Source organism: Schistocerca gregaria, chromosome X (assembly GCF_023897955.1).
Source record: "Schistocerca gregaria isolate iqSchGreg1 chromosome X, iqSchGreg1.2, whole genome shotgun sequence".
Classification (NCBI taxonomy): domain Eukaryota; kingdom Metazoa; phylum Arthropoda; class Insecta; order Orthoptera; family Acrididae; genus Schistocerca; species Schistocerca gregaria.
Window position 1 is genome coordinate 56,188,420 of NC_064931.1, and position 13,451 is coordinate 56,201,870.

Sequence of the window (13,451 nt, forward strand, 5' to 3'; positions counted from 1 at the left end):
TTATCAACACCACACCGAGTTTGAACGAGATCATGTAATAGGGCTACGATAGCTGGATGGTCCTTTTGCGAATTGCAGAAAGACTTGGCAGGAATGTAGCAACTGTACATGACTGCTGGCAGCAGAGAATGTACGATCGCAACAAGACCGGGCTCCTGACGGCCACGAGGCACTACTGAGAGGGAAGACCGTCCTATTCGTCGTATGGCTCTGGCGCATCGCACTACATCTGTAGCAGCAATTTGAGCAGAAGCTGCCACCACAGTGACACAACGAATTGTTACAACTCGTTTACTTCAAGAACAGCCCCGAGCAAGACGCCCTATAGCGTACATTCCATTGACCCCAAACCACTGCCATTTGCGATTTGAGTGGTGTCAAGCGAGAGCTCATTGCAGGACAGAGTGCAGGTTTGTCATGTTTTCCGATGAAGCTGGTTCTTCCTCGGCGCCATTGAAGCCCGTGAGTTGGTTAGGAGGAGGCCAGTTGAGGGCCTCCAACGAACCTGTCTGCGTGCTAGGCACACTGGACCTACAACTGGCGTGGAATTTCCTATGATATAAGAGCACTCTCCTGGCTATCCCACGCATCTTAAGTGCCAATCAGTTACGTCAGTGTTCTGATTCGACCTGTTGTGTTACCATTCACGAACAGCACTCAACGTGGTGTTTTTCAGCACGCTAACGCTCGCCCACATACCGCTGTTGTAACCCAACGTGCTGTACAGAGTGTCGATATGGCCGGCCGTGGTGGCCGATGGGTCCTAGGCGTTTCAGTCTGGAACCGCGCGATCGATTCGGTCGCAGGTTCGAATCCTGCCTCGGGCATGGATATGTGTGATGCCCTTAGGTTAGCTAGGTTTAAGAAGTTCTAAGTTGTAGGGGATTGATGATCTCAGATAATGAGTCTCATAGTGCTCAGGGCCTTTTGAACCAGTGTCGTTATGTTGCCTTGGCCTAATCGATCACCACATCTGACTCCAATCGAGCAATATGGGACATCATCAATCTAAACTCCAACGAAGTCCACAAACATCATTAACTGTCCCTGTATTGACCGACCAAGTGCAACAGACGTGGAACTCCATCCGACATCCTGACATACGGCATCTATTCAACACTGTGCATGCACGTTTACATATTTGCATTCAACATTCTGGCAGTTACACCGGTAATTAATGTACCAGCATTTCATATTTAAAATAGTTTATTTCGCACTTATATTAACCTGTGGTCTCGCAATGTTAATGATTTACATATGTTACCTAGACTAATGTATTTCCGAAATTTCATTACGCAACATCAATTATTTTTTGGTGTTGCGATTTTTTTCCGGCAATGTATATCAACATCATCTTTCTCTTGTACGAAAAACAGAGATCCTGCTAACCATTGAATTCGTGCTTTGTGCCCACTGTAGACCTATCTCGCATTGCAATGACACCACCAAGACGAGACAAGCAGTTGAAACTCTCGCAGTGTGCAGGCGGGTATTGTCTTGGTGAATTGTAAGCCCTGGGTGACTTGCCATGAAGGGCAACAAACCGAGATGTAGAATATCGTCGACGTACCGCTGTACTGTAAGGGTGTCGTGGATGACAACGAAAGAGGTCGTGCTATGAAAAGAAACAGCGCCACAGACAGCCCCTCCCGGTTGTCAGGCCGTACGGTGGCCGACAATCAGGTTGGTAAACAAGCGCTATCTGGGGCATCTCCAGGCACGTCTTTGCTGGTCTTGGGGCTCAGTTCGAAGCGGGACTCAATATTGAGGACAATTCTACTCCATTCAATGAGATTCCAGGCCGAAGACGTGTCTGGGCAGCGCTGGGATACCTGGAATGATGGTCTGGGCAGCAAGGTAATGTCTGCCCGCACACGGCGAGAGTTTATACTGGTTGTCTTTGTGCTTCCAATCCCTACCTTGGCGAGCAGGGTCACCGGATATCTCCCTAATCGATAACGTTTGGAGCATTATGGACAGGGCCTCCCCACCATTTCGGGATTTCGATGATGTACGCGCCAAATGGACAGAATTTTGCACGATATGCCTCAGGAGGACATCCAACAATTCTATCAATAAGACGAATAACTGCTTGCACAAGGGCCAGAGGTAGATCAACGCGTTACTGACTCGCTCAATTTGTGAAGTTCTTGCTCTTCAATAAATCACCCCGTTTTTCCGAAATGTTTGTCTGTACATGTACATCAATTCTACCGATTTCTGTCCATTGGGATAATTCCTTCTTGGCCTATCATTTTTTTGTCTTACAGTGTACGTGTCTTGCTTCAAACAAACCCATTTCCTGACTTAAGGTACAGGCCGTGGCTGTGGGATCTTGCAGGGACGAGTGAACGTTATGTTTGTCATCTCGCATAGGGCCTTTAAGGTCCTTCATGGCCTTCAGTACGGTCCTCCTGAACCCATTGATTCCATATTCGCATGGCAGTCGTGGAGACCCCAGCAGTCCGAGCAGCAGTACTTCAGAACGATAAATCCATGTTCATTAAGTCGAATTCCATCACGTGCTGGCAGGCGTTTCTCCTTCTGACGTGCGGGATAGCAACCTTCTCACAAACAACCAACATTCAAATGCTATTTCTGAATGATTTTCCTGGCGCTCAGTCTCCTCTTATATTCAGAATGTAGATGGCGTTACTCCTACTATTTTGTGCGGTCTACCTACATACATCTCCAAGAATGTTGTACACTTCATGTCAATTTTATGTTTGTTGCATACACCTTTACGGTGCTCCAGTTTTTATGGTCAGAAATTTACAAGTCCGTCAGTGCGCTTTAAAAAATCTTTTTCACGTTTTGTGCCACTCAAAAGATAATCACTCTTTTTTTCTAGTGACCTTTCACAGAGTTTCGAAACATCGCGAATGTGCTGAAACCTTTTCTATGCACACTGTATTTCGCATTCATTTGGAAGAACAACAAAGTTTTTGAAATCTACGGAAGATCACCACATAGCTAATAGGGTGTGTGATTGACAGTAAAACAGTAAAAATAAAATAGACTACATGAGATGAAATCTAAGTTGAAACCGTGGATTTTTAATACCTCAAACTGAAAATAAATCAAAATAATGTTTATTAAGAAAAAAATAATGAAGTGAAGAACCATACATGAAGAAGAAAAAGGCTGTACTCAGATGAAACCGGGAAGTAAACAGTAAATTGGAACTATTTGAGGTAGGACTGATTGGGTGAAAAATGTATAACGGCAGTAACAACATATCAAAATATTGTTCGAGATACCATTCAGCTTACCTTCCATTCTTCTGTGGGATCACATAGTGCTTTGTACTGTAATTTGTAGCTGAATCCTGGTGGGAAATGCTCTAGGCGGTGATCCAGATCCCAATCGAGGTATACACTATTCGTTGTCACATTTTGGTACGTGAGTCTATATGGTTTTGAAGGAACGACTGAAACAAAATTTGTGTTCATATCAATGTTTCATGGACAACAGTGAAAAGCATTTTAAACAGGGCTAAGTGCGTAGCATTACAGAATCGTCTGTTGCTAACGGCAGGGATACTGAAATGAACAAAGTAAACATGAAGTCAAAAAAGCAAGACTCACATTGGCATTGCACTCATAAAACGAGAGATATAATCTGTTTATGTTCGAGTATTTTGGGTTTAAAAACGTCCACTTTTTCTTTGTTCAACTGTTAATAATAGACATTCTGATTCTATTGGGTGCGCTGTCGTGTGAAGCCGTTAAAAGAATATATCCCATTAAATTATATCAAGTGCGCAACGGGAATTTATGTCATGCTTTCAACACGACGCGAGGGGAGTGTATTATATTCGTGGATTTGGTTCAAATGGCTCTGAGCACTATAGGACTTAACATCTGTGGTCATCAGTCCCCTAGAACTTAGAACTACTTAAACCTAACTAAACTAAGGACATCACACACATCCATGCCCGAGGCAGGATTCGAACCTGCGACCGTAGCAGTCGCGCGGTTCGGAATGAGCGCCTGAACCGCTAGACCACCGCGGCCGGCTCGTGGATTTACTTTGGAATGTAAGAAGCTGTAACATTCGTAACATCCAAGTGTTTACACAGCTGAGAAGAAGCTACAGGAGGAAGGTGCATGAGAGTTGTATACCAAACAGCAACATCATTACAGGTGCTTCACAAGGAGCCAGAAACTGAGTACACCATCCTGAATAAAATCCCGACAATTCTGACAAATCCCAAACTACCAGCATCTGCTCTGGCTTGCAGGTATTCACAATGCTCAAGAATGTACATAGATGACAACGGTATTGTACTAGTGTGAGTAATTGTTCTTTTAAATTCTATCCACCAAAAACATAGAAAAATTGGTAAAATTCGGCACACGCAAATGTGGATTTAGATCCATGTTTTCGTTCTACTCAGCTATGAGCACTCTCATTAATTGTGAAGATGAGGATTTGATCAGTGAGAGCACACTCATATTTTGCAAACAGAAAAGAAATAGATTCTTGAAAAATCATGGCTTCAAATGTCACTAAAGAGTATTTATTCTCCTAGTGGTTTAATTTAAATAACGCAGCGATCACCTACAAAAAAAAATTAATTAACGGTTCCTGACCGAAAAACAAACTTATACCAGATGAGCTCGTAAGAGCCTATCTTTCTCACGTATTAGACACAGGCAGAGTGCTGTCATACAAATCATTTAGAAATCTACGTTAGCAGCTGTGAGACCAGCGCATCTTGTTAGACTGGAACCACCAACCAGCCAATCCGCAAAACTCTCAGGTGGCACAAGCCTCCTACCCAATCGGGTGGGAGCTACCAAACCGTCAGAAAGGTCGTTCGCTTGTTTATAATGATGTTTGCTGGAAAAAGTTCGAACCGAGAATGCAGTGGAAATTTTCACAGCCTCCCGTGTTGATTTTTACTTGACCAATCGCAAGTCGTACTTTTACAAAGAGAGGTTCAAATGGTTCAAATGGCTCTGAGCACTATGGGACTTAACTTCTGAGGTCATCAGTCCCCTATAACTTAGAACTACTTAAACCTAACTAACCTAAGGACATCACACACACCCATGCCCGAGGCAGGATTCGAACCTGCGACCGTAGCGGTCGTGCCGTTCCCGACTGTAGCGCCTAGAGCCGCTCGGCCACCGTGACCGGCTTACAAAGAGAGGAATGCACGTTGTCTCTGATCGCTCCAGGCCATAAGCCAGGCTTGAAAACAAAGTTCAATGGGAAGTTATATAGCCTCTAAAAATAAAGGATTACACAAAGCTAACCTGATTCTCCAGTGCATCACCAATTACCCACTCATTTACAAGTTATGGAATTTACCCGTGGTGGGGATTATGGAGAGGAGATAGCACAAGTTGCTGATGTGAAGTACAGAAAAATAAAATCAATACATGATGGTCTCCTATGTAGTCATTCTCCCAGCTATGACTTATATAAATCAAACAGCAGAAAAGTAATCTGCTAGACTAACTGAAAGCAAATTAAGTATACCTGATAGCAGGTACATGATAAGGCTGAGGCATGATCCTTTCATGGTATTTTAGATTCCGACACACAAACTGCAATTGACTGAGATGAATCGAAAATCATGTAAAGTTAATATTATTTTTGTTTACGTTATTCTTAATCCAGCGTATTGCCATTTGAGATTGTTGTTCTCTAAGAAGTTATGTGTATGAAATAACATAGTCTACAACCATGTACTATTGGTAAAGAATTAGAGTGAAATAAAAAGAAACAAATTACCACAGCACAACACAACCACATTTTTATGGTGAAATTTGTTAAGCGTTCCATCATATTCTAACAAGGAAGAGTCCTTCCAGTTTATTTAAAATTCGTGCTATCTAAAACAAAATTAAAATCAGTCCAATATTTTTTTCAGCTTTAAAATGATTGTAGACATGCGTCGAACTTTGGAAAATCTATACGGTTTCATTATACACTGCACTGCAATTGGTAGCTATTAGTCTGGCTGTGAGAAGGTGTAGGTTGTTCAAACGATAGGATATTGCATGAGAAGGTAAAAATTCGAGTTCAAGCACCGGTTATGTAACAGTAAAATTCAGTGTGGTCAATTAAAATTGCAACACCATGGAGACAGAATGCAACAAACGTAAAACTGGTATGAAATGTACTTTGTGCTGAAATATGCAGACCATTAGCAGTTCAGTGCAGCCACTCAAAATGGATAGGAGTAACTTCGTCTATAAACAGGGTATCTCTTCTAAGAGTCGTCAAGCGCATTTTCTCTTGTGTTTCAACAGATACTTATAATTTTGTTTTTGAATTGTATAGATGTACTCAGCCCAAACAAATGATGCTGGTCGCGTCTTTAATGTCATGACCAGTGTTGAAGGAAAGCAACTGTTTTTTTTGTGCTACAAACATTATTTTTAAAGCGGAATTTTACGTGCTGTAATAAAACTGATTATGGTGAGATGAATATACTAATCGATCTTCGATCATATGAAGTGAACGATAAACGATATATCACCGAAGGACATAAAGACCAAAAATCTACTACTACATAGCTACGCGAAAATGTTTATATGTCAATGTTTATAAATACTTAATATCATTATGACGGTGATTATGCAATTCTCAAAAATGGTAGACAGTTAATTGTATTTTATTTATGAAACGTATGTTTCAAAGATTGTTTTGCACAAATAGATCGATATACGATAGTAATTTCTTTGCTTCATGCTTTTACAGGTAAATCTTTGTTCTTTTTTTGCAGTTGGTTGTACGAATTTGAAGTGCGAGGATGGAGAACGTGTTACGTGTGTTTTATTGATTTGTATTGTGAAGTGAAATGACTAAAAATATATATGTAGTTCTGCAGAAGTCCACCACAATTCATATTATTATTGAAACATCAATCCGATCATCCTCTGGACTATTATAGAAAGATAAACCACAGAAAGGAAACGCACATCGAGTCATCCATACATAACAAAGGAGAGCAAAAAATGAGTATTGTTATTATTTACAGAACTCGTCATTTTAATTCGACTGTCCTGTCACTCTCTGCAGTGTGTAACTATCTCAGCGTGGCAAGTGCTGTGAAAATGTGATCGGCCGCCCAAGTTACTAACTTACTCGAAACATTAGTAAAGCAACTTTGGGCAACAAGAGCGTGGGGACAGACTGAGTACCCATTCGACAGAGCGATCCCATATTGGTCTAGTGCTAGAGTCTTTTTATCGATATGTATTAACAGGGACAGTAAAACTCGAAGAATTACCACTTCAGCAGCAGCGATAGCACTGCCCTGACCTGCTACCACCAAGCATGCAGCGCTACTGAGTCGCTGTTGGATTGCTGTCTATTCTTCGTATTTTACTGTGCGTGCAAGTATATATAGATAAAACCTGAATATCACACTAGACTAATTTAGGAGCGGTCTATCGAATAGCCACATAAAATTCCGATTTAAAAATCTTTTTTTTTCTCTTTACTCGGAAACAGACCGATGATTTGTATTGACACTGGGCGTTGCATGAAAGACATGACGAGCAGTAATTGTTCGGCCTGTCTCTAGCTGCACAATTCAAAAACTATAGTGCAAATATCGGTCCAAACACCAGAGAAAATGCACCTGACTATTGTTAGGAGAGACACCCGGTATGTAAGCAGAGATTATGCAGGGAGTTTCTAATTCAGAAATCGCATTAGATGTTGGTTCTTCATTGAAGATCTCTTTATGTCTAGTGTAAAAAGGAGAAACATATACCAGCACGTGGGCCATCGAGACATCGCTTTTCTGTTCGGCAATATTTGTGTCTATATCGGTTGGGATCCCAAGACTTTGACGCGTTCAGAACTGACCTACTCAAAGTATACAGGATCTCAACGGCCCCACACGATTAGCGCCCAAGAGGACAAACATGTTGCTCTGTGAGAAGTACAGCCACGTCACCTGTCTTCACGCAGGAAATGGGCTTGTCTGCGGCAAGACAATACTACACAGGTAGTGTGACGAAATCTGGAAAGGCGGCAGCAGAGGAAGGCACTCCAGTGGTGCACACAACGACTAAACTGGACAGAAGAGTCACACCGTGTCATCTTTTCAGACGTTTCGTGGTTCTGTGTGCAGCATTCACGGTGGATGTCTTTGCGTGTGGAGGTTCCAAAGAGGCCAGCATTGCCAGAGTGCATTCGCCAATCTCAAATGGGCTCATCACCTTACCTTATGGTATGGGGTACACAAAACACGACGACCTATGGTTCGCATATCTGGTAATTTGGACAGCAGTTGTTACATTAGCAACACAATAAGCCCAGTAGTTGTGCGCTACCTTAGAGGTGTGCGTGACATTATCTTTCGACAACATAATGTACGGCCACACGTTGTCTGAACACAAAGGAATTAAAGACATTAGCTGCCAGTGAGCACTCGTTTTGGGTACGGTGAAAATTTATGATGAACTGGGATTCGAACGAGGATCTCCTGCTTACTAGGCAGATGCTCTGACCACTATACCATCCAGATACAGTGGTCGTCCCCACTGCACGGATTCTCCTAGCACACCTGCCGTCAGACCCAAATTGTCAGCTTATGCGACACGCACTGATGTACTGCCGCTGCTCATTAGCCTCATTACTCGCGGCATCTCGCCAGTTACGATAAGAGTTCGAGCTCGTTGTTCACCTGCACTGAAGGAATTACTGACCGTGATCGGCTTGGCTCTGAGCACTACGGGACTCAACTGCTGTGGTCATCAGTCCCCTAGAACTTAGAACTACTTAAACCTAAATAACCTAAGGACACCACACACATCCATGCCCGAGGCAGGATTCGAACCTGCGACCGTCATCGGCTTAATTATATATTGATGTCTACTTTTTTTTACAAGATGTCCGCATGGAGTAATGGTCAGCGAAACTACCTAGTACGCACGAGACCTGGGTTCGAATCCCGGTCCGGCGCAAAGTTTTAATTTGCCCCTTGATATAAATCGCTGCCCACTGGCAGCTCATGTCTTTAATTCCGTTTTGTCTTGATTCATAGCGGCTGCAGGATAAAATGATGTCTTTTCTTTCGGATATGTCCGATCGTCACTTCCACTACTACTGATAAACTCTGCTATGCAGCTGAGGAAGCATAGAATGACATCATCCAAGCTCATCCGAACTCGATGCCCTGCCGCTTAGAGCCGTTGTTATTGCCAGAGGTGCCAGCTCTCTGTACTACATTTCGCACCATGTACAGTGTGGTTATAATTAAACTTTAGCTACCTGATAATGCCCTTATGGCAAACGAATGATCGTATGACAATGTAACTTCGTGGAAACATTCGTAAGGACATGCAGAAGAGAAATGACGAATAAACCATTGAAAGAAACACATTTTAATTTCCATGTGAGGGGTAACGGTTTTTAATTGTGTACCTTTTTTGCGTTCTAGGATACAAACGTTGAACAATGTGACGACATCTGCATCCACGACAACACTAGAGATTTCTTTGCTGCTGTCGGAAACATCTCTGGTGGGATGTTAGCTGTCTACCTCGCTATGCTCATCTTCTTCTTCAAGATCGCACATTGCGTCCTGCATTCTCAGGCATGGTAACAGGAACTTCTTCAACAATTTGTGGCACAATTGGTTGTCAGCCTCTCCCGAACTACCGGATCATGTTCTTCAATTACGGACCTCTCCGGATTCCTTTAATGCGTCGACAGCCGCAGCACTGTTGCTGTTGTTTTGGTAAAACAGCTTTATGAGTAAAGCCTCCTCACCATGTCCAGACCCATGTTGACTGCCGAACAATAGCGGCGCCCAACGGCAAGTCATGGCACTAATACTACCTGCAGCGCGCAGTCTGTACATCATTCCTAGAAATTTAGGTACGCGTACGGCAAATAGTTTTCCATCGACACTGACGCAAATAGCGAAATGTCAATTATAACAAACTTGTATATCCCCACATATATCAAAAGTTAATTGTGTATTCCTGTTGCTACACTGTACACGCATAGTAAGTAAACTTTCGTATTTTCTATCCTTCCTGATGTTGCAATATAATGAGTTGTTTTTAATCCAAGAGTAACCTCACTATAAAAAAAGTTTCATACCTCATTGCTGTTATTCATACAAAATGAAGCAAAAGGAGAAAATTTTAATTACACGGTATAAAACATAGATAGCGCAACGAAACAACAAAAATGAACAACCAAACTGTACACTAATAGTAATAATGAACGGTGAATTGTATTCGTAAACAATATTTTACAACAGAAAAGAAATTTTTCATTTATTTCAAAATCCCACAGTGAAGTCGACTTAGTGTAATTACTTTCATGAAAACATGAAAAGTTGTCTTTTCTGTGCAGCACTCACCATGTCCGTAATGATGAAACAGAATCTTTGGGAAAACGGTTTCTCCGAGAACATTCGTTCCAGTGAACTGGAAATAGTAGAACTCATACTCAGTGCGGTATCTCGGAGTAGTCGTGCCGTTCCAGAGACAGTAATGGAACCGTTCAGTGTTGCCTGGGCACACGAACTGATTCCTGCAGACATTTTAATAACAGAAATACATAATTTATTATGAACAACGACAGTGAAAAATTCTCTCCTAATATTTGAGTAAAAGATGCATTTATATTACAGCTCAAGAATTATTTTCGATGTACGAGGATTATTCGGAAAGTAAGGTTCGATCAGTTGAAAAATAGAAACCACAGTGAAAATCCGATGAAGCTTTGCACAGATGAGTTGGGTAGTGTATCCAGTACACCCGTCTGTCGCGTCAAGACATTCTTTTCAGTTCTGAGAGCGGAGTGAGCACGTAAAGATGCCTAGAAAAGAGTGTCTTCCACCAAGTATGGTAGCCTGCTGAGACATTTCGCCTGACTTATACAAACCCACGTAACCTAACAGTCATACATTTCCTCGATTGTGACAATTCTCGGCAGGGGCAACGAGGTCACTTCCGCAGCGTTTTCGACAGGAGGTCTTTGATCAACCAAGCCCAGACTTGGCTCCCTCCGAGTTTCTTTTCTGTTCATATCAACCGCCGGCTATGAAGACAACATTTTGACACAGACAGTGTGCTGCAGACCAGGGTAGAGAGTTGTCGGAAAACAGACGGTTGCCTTCGATGACGAGAGTATTGGAAGGTTGGTACAACGCTATGACTAAGTATCTAAGTCGGAGTAGCGATTATGAAGAGAAGTAGCCGGAGGAAAACTACTGCAAATAATTTTTTTATTTATTTTCACTGTGATTTCCATTTCGTGAGCGATCAGACCTTACTTTCCGAATAACCCCCGTAATATGCTCTCGATCCCGGACCGTTCCTCTCACAGAAATGCAGGTACCGGCTAACTTAACCAGGCACAACTGACGAAACGCTCCCACAACTACACAGCACAACACGATTAAAGGATCACTTTTTCAAAACCCCGTAATTGTCTCTCATTTCGACGCAGCAATTTGTAATTTAGCTCAAAGGTGCCTAAGACCTTCTTCTGTAACGGTGCAAAAATGTGGAGCGCTGTGACGTCACTCTCGAGCTCGACGACGCTTCAAACAGCAAGGCCACGTTTCACGTGTCGTGTAAGGTGGATTAACCATGTCACGTTAACCAAAATTCAGCCCAACGCCACCGTGACAGTGTCACGCGTTGGGTAGTTAGTCACAGCCGCTCTTTCTCCAATTTCAGCCTTTCTTTTGACGCCTCTGTGTTGAAATGACGCGGCTTCTGATGGGTGACAGAGGGAAACATTTCAGACACGTCGCCACTTCCAATCGACACGACGTAGCCTCAGGGAGTGGCATAAAGGCCTCGGTAAGACCACCATTTTCCCTCCTCAGTGTATTCGAACATATAACACACGGCTACAACACGTACAAAATCACAGACGCCGTGTTCCTGGACATCGAAAAAGATTTCTATCGTCCCTGGCGCAACGGCCTTATACGCAAACTAAGCGATGTTCGTTTCTCGTACGGACTCGTACGTCTCATACACTCACATTTCACGAACAAACGTTTTAACACTGACGTGCAGGGCAAACAATCGACACAACACGGTATCGAAGCTAGAGTACCCCAGGAAAGCATCTTGGGCCCCATCTTGTCCAACCTGTACATTAACGACTTTCCAGCAACACAAAACACGACGTTAGCCATCTACGCGGATGACACGCCCATCCCTGCGCAAGATTGGAAACCGTCAAACATAAATTCACCAATACAGACGACACTCAGAACTGCCGAGCCTTGTTTGGAACGATGTCGAGAAATGCGAAACAGTTCCGTTCACACGCAGACCGAAGCTACTGCGCAAACATCAACTCTGTCAGCACATGCACGCCCAATACGTTTCCGAGAGAAAGTCAAGATATCTCGATGTCTGGCTGGACCGGAAACTTACATGGGGGACCATATTGAATACGTTGCTAACAGAGCGCACGCGAGGCTCAAACAACTCTACGCAATGCTCGACAGGGAAAATACACTGAATAGGAGGGAGTCGGGGTCCATATACATGACACTGATTAGACCTCTGATGACGAACGCAGCTCCCGTCTGGGGATATGCAGCTCCTACAGGACTGCGCCGCCTGCAGATCGTACAGAACAAAGTGCTACACATCATTAGCTCATTAGCAACACTCCACGCTACTCACGCACCGTTGGATCTTCACAATGAATACCGCCTCGAAACCCTCAAGGAAGTATTCAAAAAATACGCCACACGATTATACAGAAAGTCGAGACACTCGAAAAATCCTTTCATCCCTACTCTGGGAAACTGTGATCACAACCATAGGTAGAAGCGTAAGCGGCAAAAGACACAACTACCTATGACAAAGCTAACAGACACCAACAAGATACAACATCGGCAAGCCCCTGCGTATCAGCAACATTGACTGGATACGCCAGATGTCATTAAAGCCGACCAACAGTCTACAGAACGGAAACCGACGAGTTCGCACACTAACGCACAAACAAACCGCCAACACTACCCTACACTATGAATCCGATGTATGACCTATGGAACACAAAACGATGATGAACCTAACTGTTACAGGTATGCTGACGCTGACTGCGAAACCGACACCGGCGCCCAGCAGTAGCGGTCGAGTAACACCAGCGTACAACGTCAAAGGTATCGACCTGCATGATAAGGACTGCTAACAAAGCATACCTTTGGATGACCTGTCCTAGGCAGTAAGAAACCCGCTACTGCTCTTACAACCCGATCCGACGATCGCAGAGTTTTTTTTTTTTTTTTCCTTTGGCTCTTGCCTTGGCACTTTCTTCCCTCAGCCCTTCAGACCGCTACCCTTCGTTCAACTTTCGACCAAATCTATCTCCAGATGGGCGCATATTAATGGTTAATCTTAACCAGACGTACGAAAACATTGCAGTACCCACATCCTGCTTAACATCACATTAGTGAAAACTAACCCTTATGCAGAGATGGCAGGAGACCT

At 43.2% G+C, this 13,451-nt stretch overlaps 1 protein-coding gene across 2 annotated transcripts in view; it reads right to left on the minus strand.

Moving 5' to 3' along the window:
- The window catches only part of LOC126299280 (cytokine receptor-like), a 431,253-nt gene that overhangs the window by 209,977 nt on the left and 207,825 nt on the right, over positions 1-13,451 (minus strand). For both annotated transcript variants that reach the window (XM_049991064.1, XM_049991063.1), the window contains 2 exons: positions 10,346-10,518; positions 3,273-3,430 (listed from right to left, as the gene is read on the minus strand). In XM_049991064.1, coding sequence (XP_049847021.1) covers positions 3,273-3,430; positions 10,346-10,518 — 331 coding nt within the window. The remainder of the gene's footprint in view (positions 1-3,272; positions 3,431-10,345; positions 10,519-13,451) is intronic.